Source organism: Chiroxiphia lanceolata, chromosome 3, assembly GCF_009829145.1.
Source record: "Chiroxiphia lanceolata isolate bChiLan1 chromosome 3, bChiLan1.pri, whole genome shotgun sequence".
NCBI classification, from domain to species: Eukaryota; Metazoa; Chordata; class Aves; order Passeriformes; family Pipridae; genus Chiroxiphia; species Chiroxiphia lanceolata.
The window spans coordinates 70,860,887-70,881,525 of record NC_045639.1 but is presented as its reverse complement, the minus strand read 5'-3'; the positions used below and the strand labels follow the sequence as shown (position 1 = coordinate 70,881,525).

The 20,639-nt window shown below is 36.5% G+C and overlaps 1 protein-coding gene across 1 annotated transcript in view; it reads left to right on the top strand.

The window, feature by feature from the left end:
* Positions 1–20,639, top strand: part of AFG1L (AFG1 like ATPase) — a 64,490-nt gene that overhangs the window by 30,009 nt on the left and 13,842 nt on the right. Inside the window, 3 exon segments of the mRNA XM_032682606.1 lie at positions 8,778–8,860; positions 12,211–12,281; positions 12,538–12,638. Of these exon segments, the coding sequence (XP_032538497.1) occupies positions 8,778–8,860; positions 12,211–12,281; positions 12,538–12,638 (255 nt within the window).

Here is a 20,639-nt window from a genome sequence, read left to right as displayed (position 1 = left end):
CTTTGTCCAGGGTATAATTCCAATGAAGTACATGTATTAGGGGTGAATTTGACCCTTAGCTTACGAAACATCATGTTATAAATTCAGTGTGAACTCTTGGCATTTGTTTTTCACAGAATGCCACAGCTTGCTTATTAGGAGATTGAAAGTTACAGTCATTATTGGTTCTTTAGCAAAAGTGGGTGTTATACAGTGATTTGTGGTTTGGAGGTTTGGCCTTTTTTTTAATTTATTTACTTTTTTTATTTATACTTATTCTGCAAGGAGGATTTTTTCCCAAGTGATGTGAAATGGGGAGAGCTGTTCAGTGTAATTCTTATTGCATGGAGGTTTACTCTGCCATTCTTCTGCTCCCTGACTGGAAAAAGGAGAGGCTACTTGTCTCCGAGCCAGCACAGCCACATCTGTACCTTCTGAGTTCTTTCACTTTTGTTTGAATATCTGAAATACTATTCACAGAACAGTACGTTTTAAGAGTCTCTCTCTTTATTCATGCACCATTATTTTACAAGTTAATTGTCTATTTTTCCTCTTCTTAGGGGGTAGCTGATTTGTAGCTAGACATTAAAATAAGTTATTGAAGAGTTGTACAATAGATCATATGTTCTTTGTGGTAGCAAGAATAGTGGGGTTTCTTAGTTGTTAAAGTTTGAAGGCTGTAATGTAAACTCGTGAAACTTCCACTGAATGAATTTTGCCTCTCAATTTATCTTTGCTAAGCTCTTAAGTTTAAAGTCTAAACGTTCTTGTAACAAGTGTAAGAAAAAGATTCATTGAAAAAATTATACTTGGCAGTATTTCTTTTCCCAGATCTTTGTGCTCTAGGTCCATTGAAAAATAATTCACCAATAGAATGTTTGTCATCCAAAATCAAACTGACCATGGTGTTTCCCTCACATTTTATAAGATTCTTGGATGATATTTAGAAAGTTTTCCTCAAAATTTCTTTGTGTGGTTATTTGTTTTTTTTCATTTTGTTTTGTTACAGTGTTTGCAATTGGGATTAATTGTGATATATCTAAGGCTATTTTAGCAATTTCCCATATTTCATTATTGCAGAAGAATATAGGGGAAAAAAGACTGTAAAAAGCATTGCACTGTTTTGTAGAACAAATAGCCTTTTCTCCTTGAAGTTGATTTGATCTGTGAAAGGCAATACCTGAATATCATGCAAAACTAAGTAATTATTCCTGATTGTAGGGTTTGGGGTTTTTTTTTTCAGGTATAGGTCTCAGGAAATTCAGTTAGGGTAGAGTATGTACAAAGCTAAGAAATGTGTGGATTTTTTGTTGTAAGATTGTGTAAAAATTATTTACAGTTAATACTTGCATAAAGGTTAGAAAGGTTGATGAAGTGATATTTAGTTTTGCTTTACTATTCGCTGCATGTCAGAATGTAATTATGACTGATTCATGAAACTGTCTTAGAAATGAACCATCTTTATTAAAATGCTGATCAAGACAAGAGCTGACAGTAATAAAGAATAGAACACTTTAGTCTTGTTGCTTTTGAATGATTGCTAATTACCCCAGAGGTCATGTGTAGTGCTTATGAGGATTCATTGACATTTTCTTTAAAGTCTACTGTTTCAACAACATCTGAACAGGGAGACAAAAACTACGTGCACACCCAACTATGCTTGGACCAAGTTTTTATCCACCACTGAATACCTGATGATTCTCCTTTCCCCTCCCCTTGAGTACATCTCATTCCTGTGGATTGGTGTAGCAGCAAGCTGGAGTTTAACAAATTTAGTTACTTTAAAAAAAAACAAAACAAACAAACTCAAGGCAAAAGGATAAAAGGAGCAGCCCCTGGAAGGTCCTGCACCTGTACCACAGAATCAGAGAATTGCAGAATATGCTAAGTTGGAAGGGACCCACAAAGATTATCAAGTCCAAGCCTTAGCCCTGCACAGGTGGTTGGCCCTCCTGGCTGCCAGGGCACTGCTGACTCACATTCAACTTGCCATCGACCAGGACCCCCTAGTCCCTTTCTGCAGCACTGCTTTCCAGCATCTTATTCCCCAGTCTGTATGTGCATCTAGGGTTACCCCACCCCAGATGCAGAATCCGGCACTTTCCCTTCTTGAACAGAGGTTGGTCATTGCCCAGTCCTCTAATTTGTTGAGGTCTCTCTGCAGGGCCTCCCTGCCTTCGAGGGAGTCAACAGCTCCTCTGAGTTTTGTGTCTCTGCAAAACTTGTTTAGTATCTCTTCCAGTCCCACATCCAGGTCGCGTACCATGCATGCGCATGACCAGCAGTCTGGTTGATCTCCTTTTACAGCTGCACCAGAGAGGAAACACTGCACATAACCTCATACACTTCTCTCAGCAGGCTGTTGACAGCCTGTCCAGCTTATGACTTGTCCAGCTTATGAGTCCCAGTTGGACCAGTTTCACATTCTGAAACATGCTGATGACTGTCACTTGCTGATGACTTTGAAAGTACACTGAAGTTACTCAAAGCACTGTGGTTGTGCTTTGTATGTCGGAAATAAGTTTTTCATGATGTGCTACATTTTTGCTTAAGACAATTCTTCTACCACAGTTATGGAAAATGCCAGTTTGTAATGGTATCCTTTGGATGGAGAAACCTTTTCTTGAATTCATTTAAGGAAGAATTTTGAGAAAGAAGGAATAATATTATTGTTGATAATCTAACACTATATGGAGTTGAATAATGAAAAATAAAAATGGTTAAGTCTAGTGAGCTTTGTTTACCTAAGGAACTCTTCCTCTGTTGTTGGCTGGGGTGCTCTCATCATGTGTCTACGTGTTGTGTGATGCGAAAGAGTTTTTCTCTCTTAAGCTGGATGTAAATGTATGAGAAGAATGATTGCAAATGAACAATCTCATTGTTTTTCTGATTTGCTGGGGGAAAGGAATATTAGTGATCTCGTGTATTGTTAATGGACACCAAATCAGAGAATGCACTTGAAAAGGGAGGATGAGACCTACATAAAAATTATGATTCCTTTTGCTCAGAAAGAGTAGCTGAAAGTTGCACTTCTTAGATAGGCATGGCTTGGTTCCTAGTAGTAGTTGTCCTAATGTGCTTGTTCAGAACTACACAGAGGCCAAGAGTATTAATTGTGCAGCTTTGCGTGTGTTGGGATAGACGTATACTCTTTGCTCATATGGAAAGTGTATTTGATACAGCAGATGCACTGCTGCTGCTGCATTTGCAGGTGGCTGGTTTGACACAGGTGTGAAAGGCTGCAGAAACTCAGCAGGTGTGGGAATTAAGGTAATGATCATCCTAAATTGAAGCACTCTAGTGTCTCTGTTCCCCTACACCTTCTGTGGAGGTCCTCAGATAGGTGGGTTTGACAGTTAAGTGCTGACAATCTAAGCACTCCAGTTAGTTCTTTGGCTGTTGATTAGGATTCTGGGGTGATTAGTTTGTCTATTCTTGTGGTCCAACAGGATGATTTGTATGTTGTTTTTTTCAGTTTTCTTTCTTTTAATGCTGTTAAAATTCAGAGCAGAGGATGATAATATAGGATTGACTTACGATGATTTTCAGTAAGGTTAAGAAATATCTACTCAACTGCATTATCAAAGTTGTTCAGCTGATCGCAATATTTGAGCTCACAGGGGCAAGTGATATTTAGTACAGTGTTTAATGTGGACCACAAGGCTGTCTATTAGCATTTCAGGGCTTTTTGTGACACATGGGAAACACACGTCTTTAGAACTTGCAGGTTATCCAGTTAACTTTGACTGCCTTTTTAAATTTTCTGAAACCTTTGTTCCTCTTCTTAATGATCTATCATGTCATGTACTTTGTTTTCTTGAGCAGTTAAACAATTTAGTAGCTACCATTCTTGATTGCAGCAATAAAGGAATGTTCCAGGTGCTTACGGGAAGAAAAATGTATTTATATTAGTCTGTATTTAATACTTCCTACACTAGGTCTACTGACAGTCTGATTTTATCTATTCTGTCTGAAGATTGTTGTTTTCAATGTTGTGTCTTGAGGTGAGCCTTGAGGCTTTATCCTTTTTTTTTCCTTCTGGAATACAAAGTTTTTATGCTACTTCAGTGGAAATGAGTGCATGCTTACACTGTATTTTTAACTTACTAATAGCATTTTCAATTATGTAATTGTATTTGTTCTTTGTATCTGTAAATACATAAATGACTTCAAAATAAATTGTATGACTAATTAATTTTATGCATTTGAATTGAATAGAGTAAGTCAGACTTTTAAATATCTCAGTAGAATAGAAAATCTTTTGGAAACTATGGATGGTTCTACTAGACTCACTGTAGCTTCAATAATAAGTATTTATTTCAAAAGAAATTTAGCCCAAGTAAATGAAATTTGAAATTTTAAAACTCCATCTTAAGAAATGGAAACCAATGGTTACAGTCGTGGGTTTGACAATTAAGTGCTAACAATCTGAGCACTCCAGTTAGTTCTGTGGCTGTTGATTAGGATTCCATGGTGATTAGTGAGTGTGAGGATGCAATCACATCTGTAGGATTTAATCAGTCCAGTGCTGGAGGTAGTCCGAAGATAAGAGAGAAACTAGAACTTCTATATGTAGTATTGTATGGGTTTTTTTCCCCTTGCTGTAAGAAGAAGAAGAAGAAGGACAAAAAGTAGAGAAGCCTACCTTTCCCCTCCTCCCCAAACTTGCAGATTTTTAAATTGTAATATTGATTGTTTAGTTCTTTGATGCAGGAGAATAATATTGTTAACACCTGTGAAGAGGAAAGACAATGCACAGGGATAATCACATAGGCATACTCTCTGATGTTCAGCATTCTTACAGTTGTGAGCAGGATTTCTTTTTCCACGCTGTGCAACCATGTATCAGGTTTTTCTTTTTGTAAATCTAGGATTTTAAGTGTTAACTTGGACATATACATTATTTTCACATGTCTTATTTTCTTCTGTTATACATTCTGATTATATGCTGTCTTTTTAACACTGAAAGCATGTATCTTAAAAGAATAATGTACAAAGATGAACATTTTGTCCTCTGCCTTCCTGTGAAGCAGATAAGTGAATGTGTGCAGAAACAGAAAACCGTTGTCAGTACTGTTGTCTACAAAGGAAAACTCTAAAGGAAAAACTTTTGGATCTCTGCTCTGCACAAAGCTTCTTTGTGACCTTTCTGACTCTGAGTAAAGGTGACCATGTGCTGAATCCTCCTTTAGAACTGCAGCGGTACATTCTTAACTTAGAGATGGTGTTGTTATCATCTGGCAGTGCAAGCAGTCCTCCCATTACTGCCCTTCGGTTTACTGCTACTGCTGTCACAACTTTTCTCTCTTCTACTATGTGTAGCTCAGTTTGTGTAAATAGCATTGCCCACTTCTGTGTAATTTTTTTTTTTGTTACATTATTTTGCATTAGCACCTATGGATCTCTGTTTGTCATATATTCATATAACAGAAGGTTGTTCCTACCCTGCAAAGCTTATAATCTAACAGCAGGATTCATGTTTTAAAGCAGTGTTTTCTGAGAGCATGTTGCAATGCAGATTATGATGTTTGGGTTTAATAGCAGGAGCTGTTCGTTTTATGTATATTTATACAATGTCTAAAAGAATAGGTGTGGGTGAGCTTTGAAGTGTTTCAGTGAAACTAGTTAACGACAAGCATTAGTAAATACTTACATGAACATATAGAAGGCTTAGGAGATTCTTGTGGCTGTTTCATTTTTATTTAGAATATGGTCTCTAAATGGCTGCAGTACCTTCCTGAACCGAGCATCAGCCTGGAGAGGACAAAACCTTAAATTAATTAGGAACATTTAAGGAGTGGGAGAATAAAATGCCAAATGTTTTAAAAAGGACTAAGTATTTCACTGTTCCTGTTAGGTGCCCCCTGCTTCTATGCTTATATTGTGTATTACACAAACTGCTGTACCTCAGTATTCTGGTTTTCCATTTTGTTTATGTTTGGTTCAGTTAACTTTTGCCTCCTAAGGAAGCAAAAAATCAGTGGGACTGTATTAACTTTATTTTATAGATCTCTGAACAAGATTCTGCTATTGCACTTCTGGCTGAAAGGTCCTATAGCCTAGAATATCAAGCACATATTTTTGAAATAAACTATATAATGTAATACCATATTAGAATCAATAGTAGTGCATCAGTGCAGACACACAAGCAAGATTTATGGGAAGAGAAATATCTTTCAGTTAGGCAACTGTTTGTAGCTTAAAAAGGCCGAAAACATAAATAAGCTTTTGAACACACAAGCTCTTCTTGACTAGTGTCACTAATGATAGTGATTTTTCTTGAATAGTGATAATACTAATTACTTTGAAAAGAAAGAGAAGGAAGACAGAAAAAATGCATCTTCTTTGTAGCTGTATTGGTAGTATTTACATCTACAGTTCTTAACTCCAAAACTCATTCACTGTAATGTTAAATCATGGAGTCATAAAAGGCTGTCTGTGAATTTAAGGAGTGACAAGTTTGTAAGTGGAACACAGGTGGACTAAAATACTGTAGCACCAAGTGTTGATTTTATTTCATCAAGTTGCAATGACCTGCATAATATAGCCCAGTACCAGTCTGAATTTGAGTGCACAGAACTCCTACTCCACTCAGCAGTCATTAGCAGTTGAACCACACACACCAGAGTGTAAATATCAGAGCAACAAATTTACATGAACTATAGTGTTCAGGTGTAATTTTTATTTCTTTCAATCCTACCATAACCATGGAATACTCTAAACTGTATGTAGTTCTGTGTTTGCTCTTCACTGTATGCAACACAACACACTGAGGGAGCAGTAGAGTTTGTAAATTCATCTCGAAGGCCAAAGAGATGAGGCCGAATTCACACAAGATTGCCGATCTCGTTTCCAGGAGAAAACCCCCAAAATTATAAACAGCATTACTAAATATCTGAGTATCTCAAGTTAATCTAAGTAATCTCAGAGTCCCCAAAGCTGTAGTAGTAATCTGCATTTTTTTTCCCTACTAGCATAAAGAAAATAGTACTTAAGCTAATCTTCTACTTTGGAAAAATAAAACATTAGGTGGAAAGATACTGGCAAAGAAAAGCAAAGTGCACTAGCTTTGCTGTGAAATTTCAGTAATCTTCCTTTTAGCCTTGGCTGCCAGACTGGTGGTGAGGAAAAGCTTAAACATCCTCCCTCCCTTGTGCATATTATTACATGCCTCTGAAACTTTTTTCTTCTACTCTGTTATTCTCCTTCTTTGTGAGCTCTCACAAAAAGAAAGGGAATAGATTATAATAATATTGTAGCACCAACGCTATTGTGTTTGCAGTAGCCTTAGTCCAAGATAACGATTTGATTAGCATGGCTTTTTCACTTACTGGAATTAAAGATACGTGGATTTTCCTGGGATTCTGTGCTTTCAGAATGATTTTTTTTTTTCACCTTCTTTCTTCATCTGTATGTCTGTGTGAAGAAGGCGGAGGTTTCAAATCGGTACAGAGCCTTCAGTAATAGCCAAGGGCAAAAAATTAGTGCAGTGCGTCATCACAGTCACTCCTGCAATGTCCTATGCAATGCATTTGTTCAAAAGGACCATTGTTCCTTAAATCACTGATGATAGTTCTTCTAAATTTTTTCCCTGCAATATAGTTGCTATAAATGAGGTTTGACATTTCCAATTTTGTTATTTGAATGGCCTCAAGGAGGCTTCGAAAAGTTTGACACACAGAATATGAAATGCTTAACAAGGGTATTAAAGATAAACTAATAGTTCATAGTGCAGCAAAGAAGCAGAGTGATTTAGTGCATTCTAGCAATCCAAAGACTTTTAATGGTGTTAAATTACATTAAAAAAAATTAATTGCTTTGATTGAATTTTTGATAAAGTTGTCTTTTTCTAAAACATTTAAACTTTTCCCGCCTTTCTTCTGTAGCTTCTTTTGCTTCTAGCTATATAACACACAGAAGTTGTGTATGTTGGCAGTAGTCATAACAGATAAGCAGAGTTATTCCCTTTGCCAGAGGGTGTAAAATCTTGATCCCGCTGGTATTAGTGAGAATTTTGCTCTCAGCCTCAGGACTTGAATCAAAAAAAGCACCCTTTGCTACAGCTGGGTTTGAGTTTTCTAACAGAAGCAATTAATTGTGACTACTTAAGAGATCCGTATCACACTTGTAATCTTACAGGTGGCTTAAAGGGGAACAAAAGGGATGCTTTTCTGTGTCAATGCAGATATTGCAAAAATGAAACAAAATCTTTTTGATATAGAACTTTGTTTATTCCCCTTTATGCTTTGGTCCATTTTGCAGCCAGACTGGTGTTGTTCATATATTTGATGTCTGACTTGCAAAATTTTAATCTTATTAGTAAGAGTAAAAGATAAAATTATTTTTAGCTTATAAAATAGAAGTAGTTTAATTTGTTGCTAGAATTTGTTTGTAGTCTGTTAAACTCTTAATGCTACTAATTTTGTATTTCTAAATGTATATACTTTAATGTGGAAATAATTATTTTTGCACACTCCCCCAACAAAGCAGTATCCTGGGAGAACAAATAATATTCACCTGCATTTCATGTGCTTCTAATCTATATTAATCTTCTATCTGATGGACTTGTGAAAATCGTTACTTTTTTGTTTTGAATATGTGAATGATTTCCAGGTTATTTCTTTGCTTTGATAATTGCAAAGGAGACTTCAATTTTGTGATCTTGAATTTCAGTTTCACAGATGATATTTATGCTGTTGGTTTGTCACAGCAGTGTGTCTTCTCTCTAACACAGACAATAGTAAATACAGCTTTGGCTTGAGGAAAGCTATTCTTTTTTTTTTTTTTGGTCTCTGTAGAAATACTGCAACACAGTCCAGCTTGATTCTGGAATAGACTACAGGAAACGAGTGCTTCCAGCTGCTGGAAAACTTTACTACCTGTAAGTTTATCTATGATATTGTATTTGCTCTCTTTTTCCTTCTTATTAGCCAACAATTTCCTAGTCAATGGGAAATGAAAAATGTATAGTAGAATTAGCAGGGTGTGACTTTTCCTTTTTTTGCCTTCTGGTCCATTTTGTTCAGCAAACCGCCTTCCATTATGCCTTGATATTAACTTCATTAAACTATATTTTCAGTATCCACACTAGCATCATTTATAATGTGTGACTGAATAAAAACTAATTAGATTTTTTTGGGGAGGTGTGGTGTTTGGAGAACTGAAGTGACAGATGGTTAGAAAGTAATGAATATCCTCTTGTGAGAGATTGCACAATTCTCTTATAATAGAAGAACATCCTTATTGTATTTAAGTAATTAAGTATTTATAGAAATCCAATGACAAGGATTCATTTAATTTTGGGTGTTTCGAGTGCTGTCGATGAAAAATCCCAACACCCTCCTGTTTTGACAGATTGTTTCTGTTTGTCATGACAAAATTTCTTTAGCCTTTTATATTTGCAAATAAATAATTTTTAAAAGATATTCACAGTTATGCTTATGGTTGCAGCATAAATCTGCCTAATAGGAACATTCTCTCTTTTTTTACAAAAATACCTTGAAACCTTTGCAATACAAACGTTTTTCTGTCTTGTATTTGCTCTTGTAGTATTATTCAATCAGTGACAACCTGAACAAAGCAGACAACAATAGCTTAGTATGAGATTTATAACTATTCTAGCTTTCAACCCAGCGTATAATATTGATCATGCTTCCATTAAGAAAGGTGTGGTATTTTTATCACTGTGATAGGTATTTGAGACCAAGTATGTCCATGTCACTTTATTATAAAGTTAGACATCATAGTTGTTGTAGGAAGGAGGAATAATGCTTAGAAGAGTTACAACAGGTAACTCTTTCTGCTTCTGGAAGGAAATGACAGAATTTTATGTATGGAAAACAGGTCCAGTGCAGGTTCTGTATCCTCAAACAAATTGTGACTGTATGAACTCAAGAAAAGTAGCTCTTGTTCCATATTCTTGTCTGGCTCCGCTTTCTCTAAGCTTTGCAGTGTCTGCTTCAGAGGTACTTTTTGAAGCCGCCACTGATATCTCTGATATCACTGATATGCTCATCATGGCTCTTGTTCCGATTGCCGCCGTCCCTGCTCACAGCACTGCTTCCTGTGCCTGCTGCACTCAGTGACTTTGTCTGACAATTGTGGAGAGCACCTGCTGTATTCTTGTCTCAGTGTCCATGCCCTGAAGAAAGCAAGAGCACACTGGTGGTTTCTAGCAGGTAATAGGCCTGGGGCAGCAGCTCTCAGTGGAGAAGAAATACAAACAAGTCGCAGGACTAGTACCCAGCTGAAATATATTTCATGGTAATCTGCTCTAAAACTTGTGATCAAGTGAATGGCAGAGATTGGAGATGTCTGTCTTGTATTCTCTTATTGAAAGGGTGTGGGTTACCTTCAGAATTTGATGTGTAAATCATTAGGGAGCACCGAGGGGAAAAAATAATTTAAAAAATCCTGTAGCTACCAATGGAATAAGATACTTATTTCGTCATCCTTTCTTTTTCTGAGGGAATCTTATTCATTCTTCTATTCAGACTTGTTCACTGGAGCTTTCAACACTGCAGAAAGCAGTGTTGAAACACTAATTTTAAAACACTAGCTTTGTTTTAAAATTAGGTACTATGCAGTATTTTGCTACAGATCTTTGAAATTTAGTTAGCAGTCTTGTCCCCAAAAGAAGATGTTCTTGTCTAACATGTTTTCTTTCCTCTATTAAGGGTCATAATATCATTGTCACATTTTGTTAAGAATCCTCTTGATGCTTCATATTTTGTGTAGTCTTGTCTTCATTTAAAATGTGCAACTGAGAGTTGCTTAAAGCTGTTTCATACTCATCTGAGAGCCATCAGTGTAACACAATTACAAGATGCCTGATCAAAGCAACTTCATTGATCTCAGTCTCGGGTGTCTGTTTTCAAAACAAACTTTCTTGGCAATTAGGTGCAACACTCCACCTTGGCATCATATTTAGCTGTTTCTTGTTGTAGCCTTTCCTTTTTGATTACGATATGCATGCATATGCACATACTCTCTGATACAGATATATACACTCTTTCCCCCCTTCTATGGTCTTTTTTCTGGTTTTGTCTGTTCATTTTCATTTGTCATTTTGTCAGAGGAAAGCAGCATGCAAATATCAATGTTGAGAGAAACTTGTAGAATGTTATATCATCTGCTAGTCAGAAACGATTTTTCAAAGTGTTCTGCATTTACAGAAGTCTGTGGGTTTCTTTTCCCCCATATTCTTTGTATCTATAAGGCTTGTTATTGTTAAGCTTGAGCTAAAAAGTAGTTATTTCAGTTCTGCTATTAGTATTTTTAAGGTGCTTAAGGCCTAATAAGGAGAGTAATTGTGTCACTCACTGATCTTCATTTTTCATATAGAGGATGTCTAGAACTGTATGAAGCAATAGACCTTCCACACCAAAAGAGAGTGTAGAAATGTCAATGAAGCATTATATATCCTAGTTTTAGTTTGTTGTCTACAGTAGCATTAATTTACTATTCGTAGCTAGAAATATGATCTATGTGGCTGTATCTATCCATCTCTAAGAATGAAACATGGAAAGATTTGCCCTCTAACCCATTCAGCAATAAAAAAAAATTCTCTGATTGGACTGAGTTATAATTCTTGTGTCAACCAGAAGATGAATATAAACTTCAGCTCTCAGCACAGGTATTTTGCATTTTCACCCTCTGTCTTGGGGACAGAGTTTGGGGGGGGAACTGATAAAATTACTATTGCAGAAATTATACTGGTATTTTTAATTTCACAGTTTAATTTTGAAAATTGTTAGATCAATACAATCAGTTGACTTGACCTTGACACCAACCCCCCCCCCAAAAAAGAAGAAGGTGCTTCAGCATTTAATTTCACAAAGTCCCCTCTCAGGAATTTCAAAGAATACTTCTTTGGGTGCTTGACTGCCTTGCCTTGTCTATTTGCTCTTATTTTGCATGCAAGATAGAGCCAGAAGCCTTTTTTCTCATTGTGTACACATAGTGTTAATGGATCTGCTCTATCTGTATTGCCTCATTACTGGAAACAGCTTGAACACAGAAGTCTTTCAGTGTATGCAAATAAGGCAGAATCATCTACCTGAGAGTTAATATTCTCTACTTTTAAGTGTATTCTAAATGTAATGTTTGTATTTAGAGCATAACATCCTGTTCCCTTTTTTTATGGGCAAAAAGCTAAGCAGGCTCAGGCAGCTGTTTGATGTTGGCTTCAAGTGTTATTAATTTCATATTCTATTATTCTTTTCACTGTAGCACAAGTGAAGCTGATGTGGAGGCTGTCATGGATAAGTTGTTTGATGAGCTGGCTCAGAAACAAAATGATTGTACGTAAGTTAATTTCTCTTGAAAGAGAATACATTTAGAACACAATGCCCAATCTCCACTGACCAATTAATAAGTTCCATTGCTGTATATGGGTTGATGCCACACTCAAGTGGCAGTCATTGTATCAGCATTTTGTCTAATTTATGTGTTGAATCATGTGCTATTATTCATGAAGCTATGCATTTCCTATCTGTAAGAGATGAATTTTATAGTAATTATCCAGAGAAGATTGAGTCTTTGTTCATGTTCCCATAGTAACTAGACCAAGGATTCTAAAAGTGCAAGGCAGAGAGCTGAGGCTGAATAAAGCGTGTGGAACCATTGCAGACTTCACGTTTGAAGAGCTATGCGACAGAGTAAGTACCCAGTCCAATCTAGATCAGTTAATGCTCAGACTTTTCACAGTTTAAAAGAAAAATAAAAGAATCCAAAACACACAAACTCACTATTTTCCCAAGTTGAACTAAATTAAAAAGACTTTCTTTTTAACTTGGCAAAAAGATTTTTAATTTAGGGAAAAACCTGCACCCTTGGCAAAAGAACAATAATAATTTTCTTTTTAATGATACAGTAAATTCACTCTTAGGTGTGTCACAGATTGTCTTCAAAAATCCTACTGCAGTATTTACCTGGACTAACATCATTGTTGTTGGTATATTAGTGGTCATAACATATCAGTATGTGAATAGCATTCAAATGCTGTTTTTAAAATCTGGAGTTTTAAGTTGATGCTCAAGCAAATGAATAATGATCCTGGCATCACTACAGTAACACTGTTGTTGCATGCCTTAGTTTCAACTATGTGTACAAGGGCTGTTCAGTCCCAGGACTTCTCAAAATATGCCAGATTTTGGTAAATATTGCCAAATTCTCTACTTAAACATGTGGGATGTGATCCCTGGAAAGCTTTGTTTGTATATGACCCCCAGTGGGTTGGAAGACAGTTCCCCAGGAGTTGCACTGTACTTAGTGACCTCTCTACTGTTGTATAAAGTTATTGTTAAACGATCACAACCCTAAACTGGGCTGATGGCACTTTTGATTCAGGATGCTGACTAGTCTTTTGGTGATAACATCATGCTTTCACTTCCTTGTAGCTACCAAGTTGATAACTATTTGGATGGAAATTTCACTGGTTAAGTTTCAGACTGTAGGTTTTAGACTGTTGGTTTTCAGTTTCAGACAAAACCAGTTAGCCATTTGTAAGAATGGAGGTATGTCATGGGTAGAACAGCTTGCTTTTCACTAGAAGTTGTGAGACTTTTTCTTTCTTGTGCCTCTTAAAATATCTGGAAGTGATGCTGTCAGCAGGTACTTTTAAAATCCTTTAGTCCAGTAAATGCCTTATGTACTTAAATGGGATGGTAGGTTGCTTCTAAGTAGGAGTGCTCTGACAGGTCACATGTGAATGGCCACTACTTTGGGTCTGAAGGTTCTAATCCTCTTCAAGTATTACGTGGAGTTCAGGTCTTCTTGGCGTAATGGAGCTGAGGGGCTTGGTTCGTACTCAGAACAAGTAAAGAGAATCCTTATGAAATGTTAAACACTGTTTAACAGCACTGTGCTTACATTGATTGCCCAGGACTTAGGAAGTCATGCTGTCTTGATTTAAATGCCTTCTGCATATGTGTTATGGTAGTCTCTAACAGTGCAACCACATGCTTAAAACTAAGACAACATGGCAGACAATAAATGTTTTTCTTTAACAGCGTCCTCAGTCATCGCTTATTTTCTTTGTATATGCCTCCATTTGTTTCTACCTTTAATTGTTACATACAATTATTTACTGTGCCACGATTTTTCTCTTCAGTTCACTGATGTACCTCCAGAAATATTACATTAGTATGTTTGTAAGGGGTACCACTGTGCTCCCTTTATAGGTAGAGAAGTATAGTCATGAACTTGGAATTGTGTATTAAATTTGGAGGCTTGAGTTGCCTCCAGTATGATTTTTTTTCATGATCGTAACTTTTGTAGTGACTCATAGCAACAGTAGAAAATTGGTATAAGCTGCATTTAGGATCTTGCCTGCCCCATTGCTCTATTTGCCCACCCTGTTGCCATTAAAATCTCCTAAAAGGCGAAAGAAAAAATCAGAATTCAGCTGTCAAACCATGAAACCATGTTCCTTTTTTCGTGAAGTCTTTAACTTTTTGATGGAAAAACTTAAACATGCAGTGTCTTTTTTAAACCATCAGAGTTGCTCCCACTCATGTCACATAGGTAGGATCCAGAAGAGTGCCCCAGTGGTTTATAGCAAAAAATACCCCAAAGCCAGGAGACATTCCACACAACAGGAAGTATAAAGTCATTCATATATATTCCAGTAAGCTGGAATGAGAAGTGGGAATGATTTGTGGAAGTATAAAGCACAAATCTGTGGGGGATATAGCTACAAGGTGTTTACTCCTTCTTGTGAAGCCAAATGGTAGGTAAGTTGACAGGCATCCTAATTGCTACTATTAAGAAAAAGGAAAGTAGGAGGCTGAAAAAGAGGTAATGAAAAGCAAGATCCACAAAAGAAAGTATTGGAGGGGAATTTGTTGGATTTGCGTGGAGTGAATCTGCAGGTTTCTTTGTGCAGGACATGGGGACAAAGTCCCATGGGAAGGCAGATTGTATAAAGAGACATGAGGCTCCTAGCTGGAGCCTGTAGCAACCAGGGTGGAGCTTAGCCCACCCTGAGCTCAGCCCAGGCAAAGCCTCCTAGGTAGATAAATGACATTTAAAGTTACTATAGTAGGAGCCCATTAAAATTATAACAGAACTGAAAACAAGATTTGCAGTTGGTTTTATATCAGTTGTAAGACGTGGTGACAAGCATGATAAATGGTAAATTCTCATTAATGGGGAAAAATGAGATACAACTGATATTATTGAAACCTTGTGGGACAATTCATAAAATAATAATGTGCAATCAGTGCTTACAGCCTACTTAAGAACAGAGTGGCTGAAACAGGTGGAAGACAATGTGCAACATTAAAGATACGGGTACCTGCCTTAAAGTTAATTAATACAAGGTTCTTGAATACATATCAATCAGTCTGCTAATTAACAAACCGAAGAGGGTAGCACTCCTAGGGATCTCTTGCAAATGGAGAATGAGGTGGATTGCTTCTTGAGCATGTGGCTGTAAAAAGCATATAAAGAAAATACACCATTGTATGGGAATCTTATGCTGTAGATGAAGCACAGAAGAAGGTGAAATGTAATTATCCCAAAAATTGCAAATGATAATTTTCTAGCATAAAATGCAATACATCCAGTACAAGGTCGTTTGGTTGGAACACCTTTATGGGAACTTAAATTGATGTATTCATCTAGAAATTTGTGTTGTGCAGCAACAATCTTCTCCTTAATTTTCTAACATTCCTTGAAACCAAAAGATACTTCCAAACAGTGAAGTTACATGTTTGATTGTTCAGGAAGAGTAGTTTTTAAAAGTAAAAGGGAAGTATGACTAACTGGAGAGGGAAGTGTAAATGACAACAACAAAAAAGAAGGACTCTTTGAGGAGGAAGATAGGAAAAGTGTTTCCTGTGTCACTGTTGAGACAGAATCAAATAATATGGAATGAATGGCAACTAGTTATGAAGTGCAGGAAAATTATAAAATAAAGGTAATGGGAAAATATCATGTCTCTCAGATAAAAGACTTGTTAAGTAAAATGGCAGTTTTGATATGGTTTATATTATCTGAATGTTATTGGCTTATTCCTACCTGGAGGTGGATGAACTTTAAATAATGATGTGGAAAAAGGAAAAGGTTTTGCAAAAAAAATGTGTTCTAGGTGAAGCAGAGTGGAACACTGTTTCACTGAAGGGTAGTGAAATAATTTTCAGTCTGTTAATAGTTAGCATATGTTAAAAGTGGCCTGCAAATATATTTTGTATCACTGAGTCCTGGAAAACTAGGCTGAGATCTCTGACTACCTTTTTATTTTGGATAAACGTTGGATTCCAAGAGAAAGTCCACATCACTAGAAGGATGCCTCTGTATGCCAGTATTAAAAAATAAACAAGTAAAATTCGCACATACACATGATGACTGGTATAACTGCGGATGTTGGTAAGATTTTAGTCCAGAAAGGGTAATAGAGGAGCTGGTTCTGGATTCATACATGCAGATGACTAAAGAATGGAAATGAAATTAATTCTCCAATCTCCCTGATTTTGTAGGAGGAGCTGAGTTTTGAAAATGCTGTTCTTACTAGGAAATTAGCATTATGCAGTCTCAAGGAAGTGTTCGTTAAATGGATTGCTATGTTAGTTAACTAACATATAAAAAGAATTATTACTGAAGGTTTGTGGTTGAGTGTAGCATTTCTAATGACACATTTTTATACTAAGCTGAATATAATAGTTTTTTTCCCCCAGCAGCTTTGAATATATCATAAATGCTAATACAAATTTGCTGTAAATACAGAGTGCTGTGTGTATTGGGGGGAAGAGCAATGAATACAAGGATGCTGTCTGTGTGTGATTTATTTCTCATCCAAATGGAGATTTTGGGGAAAGTGGGTTTTTTTGGGTAAGAGAGTTTGTTTTGTTTTGCTTTTTTTACATCTAAGCAAACACGCAGTTTCCAGCTAGAAATTGGGGACACAAGTCACAAACAGAGGAGGAAACTGTGCCCTAGGCAAAGTGACTTGGAAATAGATTTAAGGATTGTAATGGACAAACAGCTCAAAAGGAGCTTCTGGTCCAGTTTTAAGAGCATTTAAGACCTTATTTCATCTAGGGTGGGTAAAGTGGAAATAAATAGAAGGGTAGGACGTTTATTTTAATTTTAGAAACATCTCAAATTGATGGCAGAATGTTAGGTGTGGTTTTATCCTGAAAACTTTAGAAAATACATTGAAAAACCTGACAGGGCTGTTGAAGAAACCACAAATCATTTGAGCTGGAGCATTTGTTCCCTCAGATGACAGACTTACAGTTCAGTTTTTTTCAGCTTATCAAAAAGAGGACTGGAAGATAATTTTATAACATACAGCTATTTTTACAGGCAAAAAACCCCCCAGGTATTAGCGTGATCCTAAATCTAGCAGAAGGCAGCATAATAAAACCCAGAGACTACAGAGAGATCCAAATTAAAAAAAAAAAAATAAAAAAGGAAAAGGACCTGTTCACACATTTGAAACAGTGAAGGGAGTGGCAGAGCCTCCTTGTCCTGTGTTTCAGGTCAAAACTGGATGTCATTTTAGGAGGAGGTATTTGTGTTTGAGCTATGTACTAGTTTTTAGGCTTAGCTGTCTCTAAAATGGAGGATCTTGAAGTACCTCATGATCTCCTCTGGTCTTAAATTGTCTTGAAACAAAGATGTGAGAGTCAGTCCCTGCTACCCGTTGGAAGCTGTGTCACTGCCCCAGCACATGTGGTGAACAAGTTCAAACAGCTCTCAGGGGAATGTCCCCAATCCATCCTGAGGTATAACCTGCTCTCAGCCCCCTCATGCTTTTCAAAGGTAATACTTAGTCTACTATGAATCGTTGCATCAGTTCAGACTGAGTTTTTCCAAGGCTTGTAACTTCCTTGGATTCGAGGGGGATTTCATGGGACATATATAGAACATTTCCCTGGTACCAAGCAACCTTTCTTCAGAATTTTGCATGCCTTGGTCTGTGTCATGGAAGCACTAGAACTTCTCATTGAGCTAAAGGAAAGTAACTTGAGGAGCAAATTAGTCAGAAAGTAACTAAGTTACTCTCAGAAATACAGTAATTGACTGAAACTTTTACAAGTAAATTTCCATTCACACAGAGATGCATGTTCATATGAAATCAGTTTGAAGCAGCCATTCAGAATGGGAAAGTTTCAAGATGAAAACTAGTTTTGTCATGGAAGGTGGATGTCAAATCTTGTTTACATGTTTCCCGTCTAGTAAATACAAGGTAGTGAGAGAGTGTGTGTGTGTGTGTGTGTATGTGAAAAAGATTACACTGTCAACATCTTCTGACAGAACAACTCAAAATATCATCTAATTTGATTTAGTTAATGTAATTAACTTGGTTAAACTCATTTCCTCTGTTACATTTGGTTCATAACTACAAAAACATTTTTTAGTTTAAGGTAGAGGGATAAGTGAGTGTAATGAAGAGATTTTGGGGTTTGGGGGAATTATTTTTGATTACACTGAATTCTTGCAATATTATCTTGTAGTTGCAATATTATTTTTTGAGTTTTCTGAAACTGTTGTAAACTGCTGCTCATGTGGGTGTCAGTAATCATTGCAGCATGAGTGGACAATGTTGTACTCAAAACCTGGTTAATTGATTCCTTTGGCTATCTGTAACCCCTAAGGGTTCCAGAAAAAAGAACTTAAGTTTTGCAAGAGTCAATGTGAATGGAGAATGTGAAAGGATAGATGCTTTTGTTATGTTTGAGAAATAATTTATCACACAAGTGACTCTACTTTCACTTCATTGTGACAGTGTCTCTTCTAGTCTGGTCTTGGGTAATTGTTACAGTGCATTCCAGAGGGATAATCACATAGACCTAGAAATCTATGTTTGTTGGTGTAGGATTAAGACAATGTGTTTGAAATTTCTCAGACAATTACTTAGTGACTTTTGTAATTAAATATTTCATATGAACAGCCTGTAAAACCTCTTCAAATTCACTGATGTTTCCTTCATCAAAGTAAAATCAAAATTCTATTTTAAAGGGAAATATTAAAACATTTTCCACTTTGATATCACATGATTTCAGGAAATGTCAGATAATACATAATAGATGAATATAGCAAATCAGCAATTGATAATCTGATGCTATTTGAAACATCTAGCTTAAGCAGAAGTTTCAAAGTACCTGCTTTTTAATTAGTACCTGAAGGCCTTGAGAGAGAGAGTTGGTGCCTTTCTAGTATTACAGTCTTTTGTTTCTTGTTTCATGTATTTGCATTAAACCTTTTCATATCAAGAATAGAAAGACTTAATTCTGTCTAAAATAATGCATCAGATACTGTTAATTGCCAGTTGTCCATTAATGATTATAAAAATAAAATGCAGATAATATATCGTGTGCAATGCTGATATGACATTCCGTTGACTTGCCAAACTATTGTGTGCATCACTTTTTAAATCATAGATTCCCAGTTGAGGAAAATCCCAAGTTTTAGCTAACTTAGTTAATGTCAAATGCGTACACTTTTTTTCTTTACTGGCTGTTTGACCATGTGGAATACTGCAAGATGCTGGATGAGAGGATATTGATCTATTTTGGTTGCTTTAGAGCAAAATGAGACTTTTTCAGACTTGACACTCCAGGGTTTCTGTGGCAGTGTGGCACATGATAGTGTTTGTCATGGCATGAAAGTAGCTGCCTACTCGCTAGGATGGAGCCCTGTAAATGTGATTCTCCAGCAAAGTCATCCAGGAAGGACTGTGCTCGGTTTTCATGAAAATGTTTATTATTTTATCACCTTTTCTAAGGCCCCATAAAATGAAAAATGTAGCCAGAGAAGGCTGGGAGAGGCACCAGTCAGAATAGGGGCTCATAGTTCCTATTTATTGTAGAATTTCAGTGCTAACATTAGCTTCGCCATTCTTTGTGGCCTTTAATTTCTTTCTGCCAGTTTCTCTGTCTATACAATGAGAGATACATTTAGCAATGGAGTTAGATTCTTGCAAAACATAATTAGTTAATTTTTACATTGAGTTAGTGTGTGAATGAAAGATCACACAAATACTTTTTAAAATAAAAGGTACATATCAATTTGGTTTTAAAATCTCTCTCTATAAACTAGCAATTGTGCACATATAAGTTATATCCCATTTCCCTGTGTTTACACATAAAGGTCAGTGTTCATTATGCCTTAGAAAAAAATCACCCTCTGCCAGTCCTCTGTCTTCACTTTCCTTTTAAAATTTTACTTGAAAACTGATAAGTGTGACAGTTTGGCTTGAGTCTGGTATAAATAATGTAGACAACAGTGTACCTTATGTGTAATCTTCCAGGTCCTAAGGGAGTCGAGAGATCCAGTCTTCCCCACAGTGCTGCCTTTTAATCTTCCCCTCGCTTGTGCGCAGCAGCTGCTGCCCTCTGCCGGGAACGCCGGCTGCCTTCTGCGCCCAAACACGTGAGCCTGTTCCTCACAAAGGTTGAATTACTTTTGTTCGTGCATCCTATAGTCTTTCCATTAGGTAATCAAATATATCCTTTCATCCAACTGCCCAGTACCAATGAACAGTGTCTTCATATGATACTAATCATTAGCAAACATACAACAGTGTGAAAGCTAGGAAAATAAATTTAATATCAATATCTATGTTGTAAAAGGTTATCCTACTGCGATTTTTTTCTCTAGTAGTTGTTCAGTGTTTCTGAAATTGGCAAAATACAATTTTTGTGTAGATT